This window comes from Gracilinanus agilis, chromosome 4 (genome assembly GCF_016433145.1).
Source record: "Gracilinanus agilis isolate LMUSP501 chromosome 4, AgileGrace, whole genome shotgun sequence".
NCBI classification, from domain to species: domain Eukaryota; kingdom Metazoa; phylum Chordata; class Mammalia; order Didelphimorphia; family Didelphidae; genus Gracilinanus; species Gracilinanus agilis.
In genome coordinates this window covers 75120300-75143222 of record NC_058133.1, presented here as the reverse complement: position 1 = coordinate 75143222, position 22923 = coordinate 75120300, and the positions used below count along the sequence as shown (strand labels likewise).

General features: G+C 36.4%; 1 protein-coding gene across 1 annotated transcript in view; it reads right to left on the bottom strand.

Annotated features, from left to right (window-relative positions):
• The window catches only part of TOR1AIP1 (torsin 1A interacting protein 1), a 34884-nt gene that overhangs the window by 9998 nt on the left and 1963 nt on the right, over positions 1 to 22923 (bottom strand). Inside the window, exons 2-6 of the mRNA XM_044672161.1 lie at positions 19296 to 19373; positions 14526 to 14594; positions 13918 to 13965; positions 7335 to 7373; positions 6235 to 6330 (exon numbers count right to left, since the gene is read on the bottom strand). Of these exons, the coding sequence (XP_044528096.1) occupies positions 6235 to 6330; positions 7335 to 7373; positions 13918 to 13965; positions 14526 to 14594; positions 19296 to 19373 (330 nt within the window). The remainder of the gene's footprint in view (positions 1 to 6234; positions 6331 to 7334; positions 7374 to 13917; positions 13966 to 14525; positions 14595 to 19295; positions 19374 to 22923) is intronic.

Sequence of the window (22923 nt, the reverse complement as noted above, 5' to 3'; positions counted from 1 at the left end):
TTGATACCAAGATATGATTTATTATTAACAAGTTCCCCAAAAAGGACTTATTTTGGTAATGCTTGAAAATTTGGTATAAAGATAGATTGAATTCTAAAACCTTTTAAGAAGCAAAAGGCACAAAATCATAAGTCCACTATCAACATTTAACCAGTGCTAGAAAGGTCAAAGTGATTTTTTTTCTTAATTTCAAATTCAAATCTGGGTATGGACATAGGGAATTCAAGAAATTCAGACACTTAAAAGATGCATGCTTTTCTCTCTCCCTTTTATCACTGATTTCTCTTTATCTTTTGCTATACTTTAATAAAACTAAGGAAAGATGACTGGAAAAAAATAAGAATACCTACCCATAAACAGAAAAAGTAAGAAGGAGGAAGGAAACATGCCTTAAAAACAATCTATAATGGCTGTCAATGAGATTCTGGATACTGAACTAGGAGATCTAAAGATTTAATCTAAAAATAAAGGCAAGGGGCAGCCGGGTAGTTCAGTGGATTGAGAGTCAGGCCTAGAGACGGCGGGAGGTCCTAGGTTCAAATCCGGCCTCAGACACTTCCCAGCTGTGTGACCCTGGGCAAGTCACTTGACCCCCCATTGCCTACCCTTACCACTCCTCCTTCCACCTATGAGCCAATACACAGAAGTTAAAGGTTTAAAAAATAAATAAATAAAAATAAAGGCAAGATATACTGAATAAAAAGACATTTCATGTTTTAAAAGCATAATTTACGCAGGTCCTATTTTTAAGTTCTTCAATTTAAAAAGCCATATCACAGGGGCAGCTGGGTAGCTCAGTGGATTGAAAGCCAGGCCTAGAGACAGGAGTATTGACTCCAAGATGGAAGGTAAGGGTTTAAAAAAAAAAAAAGTCATATCACAAGGCCATGATTGTATCTAGCACAGCATCTGAATATATTTGCTAAAACCATATAATTAATGAACTGTTTTGTGAAGCTGTGAGTTGGTCCAATCATTCTGGTAAGCAATAATTTGGAGTTATACTATAAAAGTCATTGAATTATTATTATACCTGTACTAAGTCTGACCCAGTGATATTAGGCATAATTGTGACCAAGAAGATCAAAGATGGCAGGAAAGATTCCATATATTAAAAAAATATTTGATGCAAGCATTACTTTTTTGTAGTAGCTGGGGGGAAAAAAGGATGCCCATCCACTGAACAAACTCATATACGAATTTGATGGGAAATTATTTTCCCATAAGAAATGATCAAGATGAAGAATTCGTAAATGTTTGAGGAAGCTTATCTGAACCAATGCAAAACACAAAGGCAGCAGAATAATGAGATTGATTTACACAATGAAGCACACTAACCACACTAAACACTACTAACAGATGAAGTGAGTAGGAGCAGCTTTTGAGAACTGAATAGAAAGCACACTTCATCTTTTGTCAGAAGATCGATAAGCTATAGGTATAGAAGGAGGTATACATTTTCAGGCCCAGCTGACATGCTGACTTGTTTCCCTTATAACTGTACTTATTTGTCATAAGGACGGGTATGATGATAGCAGAAGTCTTAGTTATGTTTTAAAAAAAAAAGATAACACATTGAAAAAGAGCTAAGAGCTGATGTCTTTTTTCTAGAATATTCTTTGGAGACATAACAAGACACAGAATATGGTTTAGAAGATTAAAAATCTTGGAAAACCCTAATGATTCAAAATGACAGAGTTGCAGCAGAATATAAGGTTAGAGCAACTAGAGTAGGAAGGGACCTTGGAGGTCCCTCTAGTACACATAACCACTCATTGCATAAATGAGAAAACTGAGGCTCAAATAAGGAGTAGAACTTCCCGAGCTAACACAGGGAGTTAGTGGACTAGTTGAGAATTGAACTCAGGTCTCTGGATTCCAGCAATTTTTAAAGAAGTATATATACAGGTAAACAAAGAAAGATATTGACTTAAAAATAAAGTTTTATCAAAACTGTTGCAGATGCAATTCATACTAATACATTATATAGAAGAGTAAATTTTGGATAAAAAAATTCATGTTGATAAAGAAATGGATCAGGAAGTAAAGCCACAGCTGGCACTGTATTTGGTTCCACCACCTCAAAAGGACATGCTATTTGAGCAACTGCTTCATTATATCAAAGACTCTGGGATCATAGACTTCAAATAACCTTTAGTTGGTATAATCATGTTCTATGAGACCTCAATGATTCATGATGGAGATCATTTCAACACATTGTGATTTTTGGATCCTTGAACTTCAGAAATCATAAATTCCTTGAGCCCCAAGGTCAGAGAAAGTTGTGATTTTAATCTGAGTTCTTCTATTTCACAATAAGACTATGAACAATCATAAATTAATAAATAAATTTTACTTTCCTGCATGCTTGAGGATTTTCATGTTTGTGATATATTATATGCTGCAATAGTCCATTATGGTTGTAATTTTAAAATTCTTTAATTTTTCTTGTTAATTGCCACTATCTAATCTCCCTTTACCGTACATACTATACTAGTTCCTGAATTAACTTGAAAGTAACAAAACTCTAATTCAGAATTTTTTAAGGTAATGATATTCATATAATTATATAGTACTTATGAATTACAAACCTAACTATAATCTAAGTTAGACAATTTATAATTCACTATTTTTTAAAAACCCTTATCTTCTATCTTGGAATCAATTCTAAGGTAAAAAAAGTAGAAAGGTTTAGGCAATGGGGTCTAAATGACTTGCCCAGGATCACACAGGGTCACTATAACAAAAATGGCAAATACTAAGTAATTCAGAGATCATTGAGTTCTTGTAGAAAATTCCAAAGCTTGTTCCATTTGATTCAAGAAAAAGTTCTGATCAAGCCATTCCCCAATTAACAAATGATCAAAGGATAAGAATAAGAAGTTTTCAAAGAAATAAAAACTATCAATAATGACATGAAAGTGTTCTAAATCTCTCCTGATTAGAGAAATGCAAATCAAAACAACTGGGGTACCACCTTCACACCTAGCAGACTGGCCGATATATGACAGTAAAGGAAAATAATAAATATTGGAGGGGATGGGGCAAAATTGGGCCACTAATACACTGCTGCATTCTAGAAGGCAATTTGGAATTATACCCAAAGGGCTTTAAAAGAATGCCTGCCCTTTGATCCAGCCATACATACCTCTACTAGGTTTGTACTCCTCAAAGAGATAATGAAAAACGTTTATACAAAAATATTCATAGCTGCACTCTTTGTGGTGGCAAAAAAACTGGAAAATAAGGGGGTTGTCCCTCGATTGGGGAATGGCTGAACAAATTGTGGTATATGATGGTGATGGAATACTATTACACAATAAGGAATGATAAACTGTTTGATTTTCATACAAGCTGGAAAGACCTCCATGAACTGATGTGGAGTGAAATGAGCAGAACCAGAACACTGTACTAACACTGTGGGACAAGCAAATATAATCGACTTTGCTACTAACAGCAATGTAATGATTCAGGACAATCTTGAGGGACTTATGAGAAAGAATCCTATCTGCATTAAGAGAAAGAACTCTGGGAGTAGAAACACAGAAGGAAAACATTTATGACTTGTTTATATGGGTATAGGATGTGAGGTTTTGGTTTTTAAAAGATACTTTATTACAAAAAATGAATATGGAAATAAGTATTGAGATAATACATTTATGACCCAGTGGAATTGCTTGTTGGCTTGGGAGGGAAAGGAGGAGAGAATGAACATGAATCATGTAACCATGGAAAAATACTTAAATGAAAAAAAGAAAAGGAAAAAGTTCTGAATAACTCAGCACTGCTTGATAATAATAACTAGCATTTATAGAGGGGGCTTTCAGGTTTGCAAAGTTTTATACATGTTATCTTATTTAATCCATATAACAATCCTGTGAAAGCAGGTGGCATTATTATCCCTGTTTCACAGATGAAGAAATTAGGCGGAAAGAGATTTTAATTGATTTACCTAGAGTCACATAGCCAGTAAGTGTCTGAAGCTGAATTTGAACTCTGACTTTCCTGACTTGTAGTCCCAGTTTGCTCTATCCCACTGCACCGCTCTTACTTCCCAATTATTGTTATCATTGCTAGAAAATGAAGCAGTTTTGTCACTTTCAAGGTGATACCCCATTAAACATACCTAGAAAATGCAGCAGTTATCTCTCCTCTGTCAATATGGCCCTCATCTCTTCTATGGCAATATTCTTCCTATCTGCCTTAGTGTAAGAGATTCACTTCAATTTAGCAAGCATTTTTAAAGCCCTTTGACACTGTGCTAGGAGTAAGGGATACAAAGACAACCTTTTCAAGGAGCCCAAGGTTCTACTGGGAGAAGAGGAGGAAAGGACAAATATGGGTGGATAAATAGCAATGTCCACAAGGCACACTATCAGTGGCGATTGGGAGAAGGCCTTCTCTAGGCGAGTAGGGGTACCCAAGGAAAGCCCTGAGAATTCTTCCTATTCCTCCTGGACAAGCAAATGCATATAAAGGGCATTAACTACCAATTGCTTCCCTCAGTCTTCTAGAGCTTCTTTCTCTGGGTTCATTATCTTAGTTATTAAAAATCTGTCTTGATATATTAAGAGGGATGATAGAAATAGAGAACACTGACTTATTGTCATTTTAATGGTAATACTTACAAAGTGAAACTATGGGCTTTCAATCTGAGGGCCGAAGAGACTGCAGTGTAAGACTACTGGTTCTGTTTAGTTAAAAAAAATTTTTTGACTTGTGTTTGAACGTTATATGTTGATATCATTAGTAACTTTTCTTTCTTTAGGTAAATTCTCCCTGGATTAGGGCTGAACATTTGGAAAAAACCAATATGATATGGCAAAAAGAAGCACACATGGGGGCAGCTGGGTAGCTCAGTGGATTGAGAGTCAGGCCTAGAGACAGGAGGTCCTAGGTTCAAATCCGGCCTCAGACACTTCCCAGCTGTGTGACCCTGGGCAAGTCACTTGACCCCCCCCCCCCATTGCCCACCCTTACCACTCTTCCACCAAGGAGCAAATACACAGAAGTTAAGGGTTTAAAAACAAAACAAAACAAAACAAACAAAAAAAGAATAGAGACGAGACTGTGACAAAGACAACAATAAACAGAAATATACAATTATTAAAAAAAAAAAAAAGTACACATCTTTGGAATCGAATCCTGAGTTCAAATCTCCTTTCTGTCACTTAACCCAAGTGACCCTAAACAGATTAGTTCCTTTCTCTTAGTCTCGGTTTTCTCATAAGTAAGATCAGAGAGTTGGACTTGATGGTCTGCGAGGCACTTGCCAAAACTCTAGACACATTGAACTATACTATTATTATATGCAATTGCTGATGTAGGGTTGAATTTATTTTTTTTAAGTTTTTTTTTTGAATATTTTCCCAGTTACATATTTCATGTTCTTTCCCTCTCCCCCAAAACCTCCACTTAATCCTCCCCCCACCCTTAGCCAACGTACAATTCTACTGCATCTTACATTTATCATTGATCAAGACCTAATTCCATATTATTGATAGTTGGACTAGAGTTATCATTTAGTGTCTACATCCCCAATGATATTCCCCCATCAGCCCATGTGTTCAAGCAGTTGTTTTTCTTCTGTGTTTCTCCTCCCACAGTTCTTCCTCTGAATGTAGCTAGTTTTCTTTCTCATAAGTCTGTGGGGTTGAATTTAGACTAGAAATAGGGATAAAATTTTGACTAAAGCTAAACTATTATTAATTTCTTAAAAACCAGGCCAAAATCTTGAGAAAACAGAGACCTAATGTCAACATAATTTCTCTGACTTTTAAAAAAACTAGCATACTGGTAAAATAACTTTTCACTCACATATTTAAGATAGTTATTTTTGCCAATCCTTGGAGGTAATGTAAGAGAGGGTGTGAAAGGCTGTCATAGTTGTGGTGACAGGACCTGGGTTCAAAGCCTGGTTTTATTTCCTTACTATTTGTGGAACTCCCTTGGGTAACTCATAAGCTCTCCATACCTGTTTGTTAAAATAAGTGAAGATAGAAGGTCTTCTCAGCTCTATGATTCTGTGATCAAAGCAGGCAAAAATTGGTTTAACTTGCTCAAACATTGTAATTCATCTCAAGTTACTCTTCAGAAATGGACTAAAAACTTTTAATGAGAGCTCATTTCAAATGCAAAACTCACAATAATAAATTGTTTTTCATACAAATTTGCCAAATATTGATATGCTCTCTACTAAAAAGCTTGACAAGATAATCAGATTCCATCATTTACCTCTTGACTTAGTAGAATCCTCATCACTAGGGCTCGGAGGATTCGCATCACTGTCAGAGACGTTTTGTTGTTCTACCTCCTCATCTTCAGGGTCCACTACAATGACATAATTTGTGTAAAGAATTATAGAGGGAGAGAGCCTTGTCAGCCCAATGGGTCAAAAAGCCTTGGTTTGACCATGTTTCCAGGACATAAGAGGTATTTATTAATCTAGACAAGCCCTATTTTTCATCACAAAAAAATAGAAACATCCCTCCATTTATTAAGTTTTCTGGGGGTTGCAGTTTATAGATCAACTATTTTTTTTTCATCAAAAGAATCCCAATGCTTTAAATATGAGTTAGTCATACCTTATAATTAACAAGAACACATTTGAGACATGGTATACAAAAATGCTGTCTGTGCCCCAGCCATCTATTTTTAACAGGCTAACCACATACGATCAGTCACATCCATATTTCATGGTCCTTAAGGCATCTATTACCTGAACAAACATTTAGAGACAAATCTGAAAGATTAAAACCTTACCATGGAGACCACAGAGAGAATAAATGGCCACTAAGTGTTAGAAATGTGAGCTAATCTATCAAGGAAAACAAAAAACCTACAGTTTAATATATAATTGAGATTCTGACAGGACCAGGAAATGTGCCAGTTATAGACTAACCAATCCAAATTACAGTTTAAAACAAGGATTCAAAAGACTACATATAACTTTTGACCTATTCAAAAACAGAATGATATGAAACCTTATAAACATATGATTTTCAAAATTACAATAATCAAATCTAGAAGCTCCTAGGAGCTTCTAGTTTTGAAAATTAATTCTTTTTGAGAAAGATAATACATACACACACAGAGGTACCTATCAATTCCTAAAAATTATTCTAATTATCCACCCATTTTGTACCTTGTGAAAGTATGTGGGGAGAAAAAATGGTATATCTACACACTCACTATCTTTTTTCTATGATTTGACTCCAAAAGACATTTTGTTTTCTGTCTCAGCTCAGTTTCTGGATGTTACATTACTTATAACCAGTATTAAATTACTTGTGAGATAACAAGTGCTGAATTAGACAAATGCATTAAGTCAGTACCTTCTTCAGAAAAATCAACATTCTCCATTCTAGTGACTCCTAGGGGAAGAAAAGAAAGATCACATTTAAGTTTTAAGTAGCTTCAGTGGTTTAAAAAAAAAAAGTAAAGTTGTACTTATACCTAGATTGGTAATGATTCTTCAAAGTGATAATGAAGAAATATGAATCCGTGCACACCCAACATTTTCAGTTGGATAAACTGAAGAGTGTTAACACTCTCCAGAGTTGTTTCAAGACTCAACCAGTTAATCTTTTGTTAGGTGGCAAAGCAGTTAGAGTACTGGGCACCTAGAATCAGAAAAACCTGAATTCAGATTTGGCCTCAGATGCCTACTTAGCTGTACTGTATGACCTTGGACAAGTCACTCACAAACACAGGTGGCCTTGGTTTTCCCATCTGTAAAATGGGGATAATGATAGCACTTACCTCCTAGGGTTGTTGTGAAGATCAAAATTTGTATAATATGTTTGCAACAGTGCAGTGCTGGGCACACACAGTAGGCTTTCTATAAAAGTTGGTTATTATTATTAGAAGTATATTTAACGGGGCAGCTGGGTAGCTCAGTGGATTGAGAGTCAGGCCTAGAGACAGGAGGTCCTAGGTTCAAATCCAGCCTCAGATACTTCCCAGCTGTGTGACCCCTGGGCAAGTCACTTGACCCCCATTGCCCACCCTTACCACTCTTCCACCTATGAGCCAATACACAGAAGATAAGGGTTTAAAAAAAACTTTAAAAAAAAGAAATATATTTAGCTGATTTAGAAATCACTCTGGAGGATATCTGTGATGACACATTAACAGAAATTCTTACTTATATATAGCATGACAATGACAACAATTCTCCTTGACATGTTAAATTTCTTATTACAAATAAGAAACTGAAAGACTAAAAGGAAAAAATAATTAGCAAAAAGATTAGGAATAAGAATAAGTGCTGTTGGATAGAGTGCTGGCCCCAGAGTCAGGTGGCCCTGAGTTAAAATCTATCTTCAGTCTAAGCACAAATTTATGCCTGGTGCTTCTCTCTATATCACCACAACAGATGACTTTATTTGACCAAGGATAAGCAGCTCACCTAATGTGCAAAAAAATCCAGCAACTATAAATGAATTGCCTTCTTTTAGTTGCAAGAAAAGCTTTTACATCAATATATTTTATTTTTACATCATGTTCATTACTGAATATATTTCCCTTCTCCTACATTTAATGAGCTTTTTCCTATAGTAAAGAGTAATGAAACTAGAAAGTTAATTAAAAACAAGATAATCATTGACAGAAAATTTTTAAGTCTTCCAAGAGGAAACATTTTGTTAGCCTATTTCCATATTTTATTACATATTACCTGAAAATAATAGTCATCTTTTTTAATAGTCTTTAAAGACATAATATATTTCAGAGTTTTCCTTACTTAAGACAATTAAGTATTTACAAAGCACCTACTATGTGCTAGGTGCTGGGAATACAAATAGAAAGATAGAAAAACAATCCCTACTTCTTCCAAAAGATTACTTCTAACATATTTGATTATTTAGGTGTTCTCAAAGTATCCAACTGAGAACAGAGTAATGAGTAGCAAATTAGGTAATTTAAGCAATGTAGTTAGTTGGCCATATATCTGTTTTTAAATTTAAAAAATATTAAATTTTAATAGGCACAGATATCCTATTTTAGCAAATAAAAATCCTAAAATTATTCTGATAATAGTTTCTCATGCCCAATATTAATATCCTAAAACAGTTATGGCTAAATAATTTACAATCCTATCTTAAATACCAAGAATTAATTTCTCTTATTTCATAACCCCTAAAGGCAGGCATCGGCAACCTTTTTGACCGTGAGAGCCATAAACGCCACATTTTTTAAAATGTCATTTCGTGAGAGCCGTACAGTGCTCACAGTGCGCGCTCCTGTAACAGCGCCTTAAAAAAAACTGACTTTATGGCTCCTGCAGAAAGAGCTATATCTGGCCCTCAAAAGAGCCAGATATGGCTCGAGAGCCATACGTTGCCGACCCCTGCGCCTAAAGGTCTTCAAGGAGTATGTCTAGAACTGATATGAGAAAGCTTACTTTGTAATTTTAAGGATCATGGAATACAGCAACTTACAGATACAGTTTGATCATTTGCCATAAAGCCATGTTCCAAACAGTGGCAGAAAAGATAGTATTTTAAGAATCTTATGCAACAGGAGGCAGTGGCCAGAAAATTGAGAAAAACATCATTCAGTGGTTTAAGGCAGGTTTTTTTTTTAGGGCTCAAGTTTCATGCAGGTGATTCAATACAATATCTGATTTAATGCAATTTACAAAAAGTATCAACAAATATAAATATTTAAAAGCAAATCTGACCCATGAATTGGCAGCTTCTTAATATAATCAAGTTTCAATTTCATTTCCCTAATACCTATTGCAGTTCCCTGTATTTTCAACTTGCTTCCCTAATCTAGGAGTTAAAAATTGTTCCTCCCTATGATTATTCAGAAGCTTTGTGAAATAAAAACCCCATTCGGGGACAAGAAAATGTTCTTTACAAAACGGAATTACAGTTGTCTTAAGATCTATTTTATAAAATAAGAAATTCAGTTAGAATAGGGAGCTAAAGAGACTTCTAGGCTTAGTATTCTTATGATGAGTGATTTAAAATAGTTAAGGACTTTAGGAAATGACAGTTTTGCTGATATAATAATAATAGCTAGTATTAACATAGTGCTTCTTTTTAAGGACTGTGAAATACTTTATATTCACTCATTTGATCTTTGCAACAACTCTGGGAGGTAGACTTCATTATTATTTTCCTATTATAGATAAGAGGAAACAAAGGCAAAGAGAGATTAGATTAAGTGACTTGCCCAAGGTCACACAGCTAAGATTCTGAGGCAAAGTCTGAGTCCAAGGCCACCATCCTATTCATTGTGCCCCATTTTAGCTACCTCTAACCTCAAGAGACTACCTCATAACTATCTTTCCAGTGATATCCATTTTTCACCCTTAATTATCCTAGTCATAGTAATTAACAAGATAGTGATGAATAACTATAGAACATGTTGGAGAAAGTTGAGCATGGGCCCCTGATGTGCTGGAGGGGGGTGCTCCCCCCTCCCCCTCTCCACAGCACCTGAGGACATTTTTCACATGCCCCATCCCTCCCCAGCCAGCCACCCAATGCCTTCCCCTCTGATCTCCGGGATAATGGGGGGAAGAGGGTTTCACAGGTGGCTTAACGATGCAGTTTGGGTATGTGATCCCTAAAAGGTTCGCCAACGCTGCTATAGAATATTCACAAGTGTTGAAAAAAAGCTAAATAGATCATCTGTTTGAGAAGGAATGGCTAAAAATTTGTAACTCCAATGAATTCCCCAAAATTGTTTGCAAGTGTCCAAATTTCATCATAAAAGACATTCTTTATTACCTAGCAACTTATTAGCTCCACTGGAATTTGGAGAGAGCACTGAAGAGGGAGAAAGAAAGGGGAAATAAAAGCTTTATTTTGCAAAAACCTAGAGGGCTTATCTGGTCTCTGTAATGCCTAGAGGTCAAGCATATGAGAATGATATCATAAAGGAAATCATCAGCCAGTCTCACAAAGAATCACTATCAAGGACACTTCCAAACCAGATGGACCTCTTAGGACATATAGAATAGCATTTATCTTGTCTAGACTTGTCAAGACAATTTAGGAGTTGTATAATAACAATAAGAGCTATCCAAAAACTGGAATAGAATGCTTTTCAAGGGATGGCTTCTTAGCCTCTACACCCCAAGTTTCAAGCCTGGTAGGCTGACTGGCCTTATGAAATTGCCCTACTGTAGAGGAAATGCTAGGTGACCTCTGAGGTACTTTCCAACTCGGGTTTTATGATGCATTTAATTGCATCTTAATATATTTTTATCATTCATTCAATTGAATTTTTGCTTACTTGACCATGTGGATGATATCTACTGTCCTTATTCTATTAGAATAGATAATTCAAATTCAAAATCAACATATCCTAAATACCTAATAGGTAATAAGGCATGGTGTTAGGTATTGGGGTTAAAAGATTTTTTAAATGACACAGTGCTTGCCCTCAAGGAGATTACAATCTCTTCAATGTAGCAGGGGAAATGAGATACAAAGATAATAAGTAGATCAGGATATGGAGTATGGACAAAAAAGATACTCATATTAAAAAAAAAGTGCTATACGAAAAAGTAAGGAGGAAGAGATAATTTGCAAACTGGGCGATAAAATCAGAGATGTCACAGAAAGATGGTACCTGAGATGAGCCTTAAAGGAAGATGAGAAACCTGAAAAGTAGAGATAAAGTATGAAAACATTCAGAACCCTCAGTGTAGCCTAAACAAATGTAAGAAGACAAAAGAGAGCAGGCCCTTGAAGTCCAGTACTACTAGCACAGTCTGGCTAAATGGTCAAGTATATGAAGGAAAGTAACATGAAATACAAGTTAGGAAGTTTCGTTGAAAGGGAGAATGTTAAAAGATACGTGGTGTGTGTGTGTGTGTGTGTGTGTGTGTGTGTGTGTGTAAATAGCTATGCCTAGGTAGCTCAGTGGAAAGTCAGGCCTGGAGATGAATGGTGCTGGATTCAAATCTAGCCTGATATTAGCTAGCTGTGTGACCATGGCACAATGGCAAACGTCATTTAACCCCTATCGTCTAGCCCTTACAACTCTTCTACCTTGGAACCAAAATAGTATTGATTTAAAATGAAAGGTTAGGTTAAAAAAAAAAGATATTAAAAGTGGGAAGGAGGAAAGGGGGAGAAAACAAGTTTGTGGAATCATTTTCACTGATGCTTAATGTTCTAATCATATATTACCAGCTGTACTGAAACTGGGGCACAATTAATCAGGAGGCACCACTTCTATGATAACTGGACAAAAAAATTTTTCTTTACTGTCTTAAAAAGTGATTTACATATTTGTTTTGGTTGTAAAGAATAGTCTTAAAAAATTATAAATTCTCATCTGCAAAATAAGGTCACTGAAATGGATGATCTGAGATCTTTCCAACTTTATTCCAAACAAATTGGTTTGATGATAGTATTTGAGAAGGGGTCACTTTCAATGCTCAAAAGCCAAGAGGGCAATTTTTGAAGTGACACTTTTGTTCAACCCTTAGGCTGAGCTTCATACCAAAGAAAAGCTTCTTAAAAGAAAAAACCAAACCAAAATCAATCCTTTCCTTTTGTGACTCATTATGAAATTAAGCTGTTACATGATAAGAATCGGAACTAATGTGCTTAGTATTAGTAATTCACTTTAGCAGCTTTACCTCATTGCAAGTCAGCTTGGCAAGATACAAAGAATAGACTTAGAACTGGGAAGAGACCAAAGAGGGGTCAGCTAATCCAAAACTCTTGCTCAAAGCATGAAACTTATCTTTGAAATCACAATCAAGTAGCTATCCAACCTCTTTTTGAAGCTAAAAGGAAACTCAATTACTTTCTAAGGCAGCACTATCAAAAAGTCAAATTGGATTGGATTAATTCCTGGGAAATTTTTGTATGGAAGCAATTGTGATTTCTACTCATAAAATCCAAGTTTTCTTTCTCCAAGGCAGGTACCTGGCAGACTAAGCTTAGCACTTCTTCGAAATGCCAGCCTTTCAAATATTTGAAAACTCTCATGGGGCACTGTGATCTACTGTGGTGGCATTAGAGGGCCTGGATTTTCATATGAGCTCTGCCAAGTACCACCCCTAATGGACCCCAGACAGATTACTTCCCCTCTTTGGGTCCCAGTTTCTTCATCTATAAAACAAGGAAGTTGGACTAGATGCCCTTTTAAGTCCAAACCCTAAACCTAGGACTCCCTTCTTTTTTATCCCTGTATATCTGTCTCTCTTACAGATCTTTTCTTCAAGTTAAATATGTTTCAAGTTTCTTAAACTAATCCTTAAAGGCAGTTCCCTAGTCCCTTAACCTGCTTGTTCTCTTTCTCCTCTGGATGTATCTCAGTCTGTCAAAAAGCCCTCCCCACTTAAGATGTGTCCTAGAACTAGCCAGTAAATCCCAAATGAGGCCTAACTGAGTAAGATTAGCAGACAGAGACCATCCTTGCTCTGGACATTAAGCTTCTTTTAATGTGGCATTAAATCATATTGGCTTTTTTGCTCAACACAGACTGCATCAGCAGATACCTACTGAGCTAGACTTTCAGGATCACCTAGGTCTTTTTCATATTAACTGTTTTCTAGCCATGTAATTTACCCTCCTCAATACTGTGAATTTGAAAGAAGCTAAATTAAATGAAAATTTTTTGAATGAACACTCATGAGTTGGAATAACAAATTAATTCACTATTTCATACTTGTCTATTTTGTAAAGTTAAAACCAAAATTTTTAAGTCAGGATGTTGAAATGATCAAGAATATATTATTCATGCATGTCGGCTATGGGGAGGGGGATTTGGGGGAGGAGGGAAAGAACATGAATCATGGAATCATGGAAAAATATTCTAAAAAAAAAGAAAAAAGAAAAAATATATATTATTCATGATACAGAGTAAGGCCCCAAATCTCATTTACATCACTATAGCCCTTCAGGACTTTCACAAAGAACAAATAAAAGCATAGTCACCAACCTGTTTCCTTCATTTTACTATTTCCATTTGTCCCAAATGAAGAGTAATCTGTGACAAAGCAAAAAATGATTAGAGCCAAGAAGTAAAAAAAGCACACAGTTCCACAAAAGAAGCAAGGACACTTCAAGCAGTGTCTTTTCAAAAACCAAAAAATGGTAGAATAATACACAATTTAAAAAGAGAGAAAAAAAAGGGGGGGGGGCCATGGAGGCAGAAAGTCTCTGGAAAGAAGAATAAGGAGACTTTTCAATTCTTTTGATATCTTCACAGCACATGGCCTAACACATCATTTAGGTACCAGTCAATATACGGATACTAAATAGAGGTTATAGGTTTATAAGGAAAATTTTAGGGTTTTTTTCCCCTTCTCAGATAGGAGAGCAACTCAAATACAATTATTTTAAAAGTTTTAATCATAAAATATGTGTAAGCAAAGGCATATATCTGATTACTCTGTATAAGATGTTATGCTTCTAAGACAATATATTCTTCAGCCTTTTGTTTTCCATTACTAAGATAATTAGTAGAGATGAAATTTTCCTTAATTTTTAAAAATCAACCAGGATAATAAATGGAACTATAGAAACACATAGAAAACAAGCTCTTACCAAATCCTGAACTTTTTTTTATAGGTGGTCTACGAAGGTCACCTATAATTGTAGAATCTTCATTAGCTACTATAGTAAGGGAAGAAAATATATTTTAAGTGATTAGAAATAGTAAATATACTAAATATATAAATTAACTTTCTCTCACTTCTGACCAACTTTAAAGTCACCACATATCAATGTAATAAGATCTGTGATTTAATACTGTTTTAATTTTAAACCTTGCTATAGGTTCCATCACACTCTAAATCTTCTCCCTGACCCCCAAATCAATCTACAGGCCAAGCCTTCCAGAGATGAGCTTCCCTGCCCTTTGGTAGGCCAACCCTTAGATAACAGGCAGTTCTTTACTGTCTTGTGCTTTGTCAAAGCCTTTTTAAACTTCCCAGGCCTTGAACTTGACATTTGACATTTCTACACTATGATGAAAAATCAAAGTAGGGTTCAAAAGAGAAGGAGCAATTCTACACTGATAAGGAACAATGAATACAAAAGTTCCTAACTTTCTTCAACTCAAAAATTTTTTTTAAATCCAATCTTCTTCTCTTAGAATCTGTTCTCTTGGGGGCAGCTGGGTAGCTCAGTGGATTGAGAGCCAGGCCTAGAGATGGGAGGTCCTAGGTTCAAATTTGACCTCAGACACTTTCCAGCTGTGTGACCCTGGGCAAGTCAATTGATCCCCATTGCCCACCCTTACCACTCTTCCACCAAGGAGCCAATACACAGAAGTTAAGGGGTTAAAAAAAAAATCCAACTCAATATAAAATTTATCTGATATGTTCATCACCTTCTAATTTTTGAATTATCTATAGAAATTTTACATTCAAGTTTGGCTTCCAACTGCCCAGTACATTCTTTTTTCCACTTGACTAACCTGAAACACTCAGGAAATGCAATTTAACTTTAAATATTAAAATGAAAATTTCGTATTAAGCTAGGGACTTAAAGCTAGCATTACAAAGGTAATTTGCTAAAAAAAAACAAAACAAAATAAAAAATACCTTCCCCAACAATTCTAATGTGTTCTCACAATATGTCTTTTAATTTTGCTAATGCTTTATATTAAACATTAGCATTTAAAAAACTATCAAGCAACTTTTTTTCTGTTATAATTTTTATCAGAGTTTCACCAAGGCAGCCAGAAGGTACAGTAGTCTGGACAGGGTCTGGAGTCAGAAAGCCCAGAGTTCAAATTCAATTTTAGACACTTACTAAGCTGTATGATCCTGGGCAAGTCACTAGACTTGTCTATCTCAGTTCCCTCAAAACAGTAAAATGGGGGGGGGGGGGGCAGCTGGGTAGCTCAGTGGAGTGAGAGTCAGGCCTAGAGACAGGAGGTCCTAGGTTCAAACCCGGCCTCAGCCACTTCCCAGCTGTGTGACCCTGGGCAAGTCACTTGACCCCCATTGCCCACCCTTACCAATCTTCCACCTATGAGACAATACACCGAAGTACAAGGGTTTAAAAAAAAACAAAACAGTAAAATGGGTTAATAATAATAGCATTGACCTCTCAGAGTTGTTTTAAGAATGAAATGAGGGAATATCTGTGAAGTGCTTAGCATAGTGCCTGGCAAAAATAGTAGGTCCTTAATGAATACTGGTTTCCTTCCTTTCTTCATTATGGCACAGAGGTGACTGATTCTGGGTTCTTATGGCCATCCATGATGTGCAATGTGCAAGTCCTGCCAAGCACTATTAATCTACCAAGTATGGACTTAATAATGGAATATATATCTAATCTGACAACCAGGTTCAGATTGGCTTGGTGACATTCATCAGCAAGTTGGCTTTAGGGTTTGAATTTTTTGGCCATAACAATTCTTTTAAGACCTCCTAAGAATCTGCTCTGTACTAATTTTATACCACTTCCCTGGCTCCACAGCACAGATACCTGAGTTGATTACACATAACTTAAAAATGTATGCCCCTTTATATTTTAAATTAAACTAAAAATTTAAGTTAAGCAACATTAAGTGATAACCTTCTACTCTGCATCTATCCTATGCTGGGTGCTAGAGATACAAAGGGGAGAAATGGCATCAGATCTAAACAGGGAATCTAACATATCCATAAAAAAAAAATAGAATGATAGAAAGGAAGAGGGGTTAGGAAAATAGTTCAGGACAGAACGCTTTTGGCTCCATAACAACATGGTTCCAACCTACCTTTCCTATGGCTTTCTAGACAAAGAGCCTACTGGCTGGAACAGCACTGCATTGCTATGTCCATGCATTCATATAGGCTGTTCATGGGCAGAGAAGACTTCCACCTCTCCAGTATCCCACAGAGTCCTCGGCTTCCCTAAGGGCTCAGATCAAAGCCACTTCCAAATGAAGTCTTTGCTGTTTTCTCCACTGATCCTCAAGTTACCTTGTTATTTTCTTATCTTCGGATAATAGGATAGGATAACAAGAGCAGATACCTAGAGCTGGAAGAGACAATCTCATCCAAACCCCATGTCTACTGACCATCAGGTTAGAGTTTGCACTGTGCTCTATTGGTAACAGGGCACATCACTGAGGTCAAAGGTGTCACACAGTGGTCAGATCTGTGCATTAGAAAGATGTTGACAACTGTGTTAAAGATGGATTTTTGGAAGAGAAGAACTGGAGGCTAGAAAAGCTTTTGGAGGCTACTAATGGCCCAAGAAAAGCTTTTGGAGGCTACTATAATGGCCTAATAGAGAGGTGCATGATGGCTTGAATTGGACTGAGTTGTGGCATTGTGAGTGAAGTGGAGGGAAGCACAAAGATGAGATGTGAGATATTACTAATTGAATCAATAGGAAAAAAATTTAACTTTGCTCTTAACCCAACATTCTCAATTCTATTTCAACTTTCAACCCTCCACATTTCAATGTGATTAGGAGGTAAAGAAGTAATTCTTATGGAAGCCTATACATGTGAAGACATGATTAGAAGTTGATTTAAGGTTATTCCCAGTGACCACTCTTTCTTCTTTCTTACTACTCGGTTTTCACTATTACTAAGCCCCTGCAACACATATATCCACTTCCAAGTTTTGTTAAATGCAATCTTCAAGAAGGTATGTCTTGTCTGCTCTCTTTCTTTCAGAGCCAAGTGACTGCTTTAAAAAGTACTTTTCAAATAGATTACCCTACATCCGTAGCTTTTAATTCAACAAATACTTAAATGAGTGGCTACTATGTATATGGTTATTGTACATAGTGTTGAAGTAATAATTTACATTAGCAATGTAAAGTTACTTTCTCTCTCCTATGGAGGTGGTATGAGGATGAATATATAGATTGTGAAGAACAGGATTAGCAAAACCCTCACAAAGACTTTAGGAATAGAGGACAGTGAAGAGAGTAGATTGGCTTTGGCTGAAGCAGAAAAGCCAGTTAAGGAAGTCAGGAGATCAAATTCTGGAATACTCAAGAAGCTGGGGGTAGAAGGGGATGGGAAGAGGGAAGAAGTGGGCCTTGGGCTGGATTTCAGTCAGTCTTTAAGGTGATCTGACTATAAAGACAACTAGTAGTGGAAAGACTCATTTCCATAGTATTGAGATGCTCTTATCTTTCCTGTTGAGCCTCACTACAAGTCTGATTAGAAGAGAATAAGAAAAATGAACATTTCAAGGCCAAGTTGATGGGAAGGAAGCATGGTATAGTGGAAAGGACTCTAGAGCCAGAGGATATGAATTCAAATACTGTCTCCTATTGCTTATTCACCTCTGTGATATTAGGCAAATTACTTAACCTTCCTGGATCTCAGTTTCTTTATATCTATTAAAATGAAAAGGTCTGCCAGTAGGAACGATAAATCTATGCTCCTCTGACCTAAGATTTCCAGAGTACTTCAGGAAGTGCATTCAGTCTTTGTCCCTTACCCATTCTGAACTCATCTCTTAAACAAGGCAACATCATTTGAATTTTTGTATTTGCATATCCCTAGCACTTAGCCCTGTGCCTAGATCTTATTAAGCACTTAATAAAAGTTTATTTATTCATCTGTTCATTCCTCTACGGCAGAAGTCAGTAACCTTTTTTGTAGCCTTCTCAGAATAGCATTTTAAAATGCGTAATATAAATAGATAATATAAATAGATGTATGTATCATTTTGGATTAAGTCCCTCTACTAATCTAAGGAAAGCTTTAAATATAAGATGCACTGAATGATGGCTCTTGCCCAAGATCAGTACAGAGCAGCTCATCACCAAAAGACTAACAATTAGGTGATGAATATTTCTGGCCACAGCTAATCATGAAAACAGTCTATTAGGGCAGAGAGGGTCTATAATCTGCATAATGCTGAGGTCCCACACTGAAAAAAAGTTCTGAAGTACAAGTATATTAACTCTGAAGAATTCTCCAAATCATTTTGTAACTATGAAATTTTCCCATGTTGAATAAATGGGTCACATATGCTAGGAATCGAAATTCTAAAGATACCTCTACTGCTATAATATAGGCAACTAGATGTTGCCCCAATGCATAGAGCTAAGGTCTTGGAGACCTGAGTTTGACTCCAGATTGACACATACTACTTGTGTGACTTTGGGGCAAGTCACTTGACCTCCACCCCTCAGATTCCTCTCATCTGTAAAATGGGGATAATGATGGCAGCTACCACCCACTGTTATTGTGAAGATAAAATGTGATACTTATTATAAAGCCTTTTGCAAATCTTAAAACAGTATATAAATGTTATTATTCTGAAAAATCTACTTTTAGAGATTTGATGTAATTCAGATGGCAAAGACTATACCAAACAAAGAAAAGAAAGAAAACTAGACCTTTCTTACCTGGTATCTCTTGTGTTCTTTTGATAGATTTCTTTGAGACTGTTTGGCTTATGATGGTTTGGGAAGATGGTTCATCCTCTAAAGAATAAAACATGTGAACAGTTAAAACTGGGTGGGAGGAAAAAAACAAAATACCTATTCAATTCCAGTGCTACCTCTTTAATGATGCCTAATCCTTGGACTAAAAAAAAGCATTAATCTCTCTTCAATATTTTTGTAAAGACAAATTTCATCTCTACTTTGTCCAATCTCATTCTACCTATTAACATGCTTATTATATATCTTCGCCTCCTCCTTGAGAAAAGTGTAATTTTTCATGTATTCCTATTCCTAGGCTTTAAGTACCTTGGCACATAGTAGGTTGAATAAATAACTGTCAAATGCAATATCTTTTGTAATTATGTTTTAACTTTTAGACATTTAAATATAAATGTTTTAAATCTATTTCTCTAAGTTTCTCCTACAAGGCCATAAACTAGAAGGCTTTATTCACCTATATTCTCTTTAGTACCTAGCACAGTACTTTGCACACAGTATATTTTCATCATATTAAGGTTAAAAAAAGCTTGGAATTTATAAAGTCAGAAATATTCCAAGCAGTGGTGAAGGCATATGAAAGTAGTCAGAAAGAGAAAATATTTCAACATATTCAGGTTACTGGCAAAATATGCTGAAGTGGTTGGTACTAAAGAAGTGAAACCAAGATTTCCCTCTGGGGGCTCTACATGTACAAAATAGAAAGGAAGGGATGGGCTGCAATCTACCCTGATGGAAATATGTGCAAGTAGATGAGATGAAAGAGTCTCTAAAAAATAGTGAGCATAATAATTATTCTTTTACTTTTCTCTAACAATAATTTATCAAATGAACATCATTATGTACATAGATGTTGGGGTGGGGTAATGAGGAGAGAGGAGATCCAGAAAAATGAAGGGACCTCCTAAATGTATGATCTTGCTAAATATACACACACAAAATATTTTAAAGAAAACTTATATAATAGATAAGGCTAGAGATTGGGTTTGGGGTTTTACTAATTATCAGGGAACCTCTTAGGGAAGGGGGTACTCCCTCTAGCAACTTAGTGTTAGAGTTGCCCAGGGTACTAAAGGACTAAATGATTTCCAAAGTCACAAAGGTAGCATATGTTTCTGGCAAGTCTTGAACTTGGTTCTTCCTGGCTTCAAGGCCAGGTTGGATATCTATTACCTCCTCTCTTTGCCTGCCACAATGTAGATGATGCCTATACTTATTTTAAATCCTTACTTTCTGTCTTAGATCAATACTAAGTATCCATTCTAAGGCAGAAAAGCTATAAAGGCTAGGAAGTTGGGGTTAAATGACTTGCCCAGGGTTATACAGCTAAGAAGCATCTGAGGCCACATTTGAACCTAGAGACTTCTATTCTCCAGGCCTGTCTCTCTATCCACCCAGCTGCCCCAATGCCTGTACTTCTTTATTTTTTAAAGTTTATTTAATTAGTTTAAAATATTTTTTCCATGGTTACATGATTCATGTTCTTTCCTACCCCACCTCCCGTAGCCAGTGAGCAATTCCACTGGGTTTTACACGTATCATTGATCAAGACCTATTTCCATATTATTAATATTTGCAATAAAGTGATCGTTTAAGTCTACATCCCTAATCATATCCCCATCGAACTATGTGATCAAGCAGTTGTTTTTCTTCTGTGTTTCTACTTCCACAGTTCTTTCTTTGGATGTGGATAGTGTTCTTTCTACCAAGTCCCTCAGAATTGTCCTGGATTGCTACTAGCAGAGAAGTCCATTATGTTGGATTGTGCCACAGTGTATCAGTCTCTGTGTACAATGTTCTCCTGATTCTGCTCTTTTAGCTCTGGAGGTTGTTCCAGTTCACATGGGATTCCTCCAGTTTATTATTCCTTTTAGCACAATAGTATTCCATCACCACCAACAGATACTAAAACTTGTTCAGATATTCCCCAATTGAACGGCATCCCCTAATTTTCAAATTTTTTGCTACCACAAAGGGCACGGCTATAAATATTTTTGCACGCATATTTTTCCCTGTTATCTCTTTGGGGTACAAACCCAGCAGTGGTATGGCTGGATCAAAGGGCAGGCAGTCTTTTAAAGCCCTTTGAGCATAATTCCAAATTGCCTTCCAGAATGGTTAGATTAATTCACAACTCCACCAACAATGCATTAAGTGTCCCAATTTTGCCACATCCCCCTCCAACATTTATTACTTTCCTTTGCTGTCATATTAGCCAGTCTGCTAGGCTTGAGATGGTACCATACTTATTTCTATCTTACTTGTAATGAAATTGAAATTGAGGCCCAAAGATTCCATTAAATTATGAACTTTGCTTAAGGCAGTGTCTACATACAGGAGGTGCTAAATAAATATTTAATGCCTAAGTGACAGGAAATGATTTGTCAAAGTGATCTTCATAAAGCACAAGTCATTCCTCTATTGGATAAACTTCAGTGTCTCCCTATTGCCTCCAGGATCAAATTATAAAATGTTTTGACTTTTAAAACCCTTTTACAATTGGCCACTTCCTACCTTTCAAGTCCTATACTTTATTCTTCTGATACAAGATCTAGCAACATTAGCCTTGCTATTATTCTTTGAACACAATTTCTGCTCTGTGGTGTAAAGAGTAAATCAAACTTTGTCTATCAATCAGCAATTTTTAAATTAATCAACCAAAAACTTAAACACCTCTACTTAACAGGTAAAGTAAAGGAGTTCCTAAGTCACTTACTAAAATGAGTGACAACTCCAGAGGCCACTGACCACCCCACTGGGCAGTGCTAAGCAAATTGAAAGACTGCAATTGGTTACCATAAAAGTGGAGGAAGGGAGGGATAGGAAGTGAAGTGGAAAAAGGACTATAAAAAGTCCTGCCTTCCTATCAGGGTAACTTCAGCTAGTGACTTGACTTTTGGAGGTGGCTTTGGACTGGACCTTCGGCTTGGACCTTGATTTTGGCTCTTGTTCTTGGAGAACTGCTCCTGGATCTTCTCCTTTGGACTTCGTCTTGGGTGAGTGAGTAGCTGGCCTTCCTTTCCTGGCTTCTGGAGAGGCCTTCCTTTGGCTGCGTAGGTAGAACCCCTTGCATAACACATCACCGGGTCCCTCTGGCTGAGGATTAATGAGCTAGACATTTTCTCTACCAGAGTCTTCCTTCCATTTCTCCATTTTCACTCTTTCCACCTCTGTAAATAAACGCTACTAAAAGTCATTTTGACTTGAGCTATAATATTTTAAATCAGCAATTACAATATTGCCTTAGAATTCTCATATTTAGTCAAACCCTAAATTTAATTTCTTACAGTGCCTTCTGCACATTGGCTGTTCCACATACTTGGAATGCTGTTTCTCTTTTCTGCCTCCTGGATTCCTTCAGGACTCAAGGTTCAAATCCTACTTTCTATAAGTTATCTCTGCTGCCTCCTCCCCCCTCAATGAAGTAATCTCCCTCTGAGATGCCCTCCCATTTACCCTGCATATATACTTACATATAATTAATGTATTTGTTTTCTCTTGCAAATTATCTCACCAATGAAAATGTGAGACACCTTTCTTTGTATTCCTGGCATTCTGCACAGCAGCTTGCATATAGTTAGTGATGTTGACT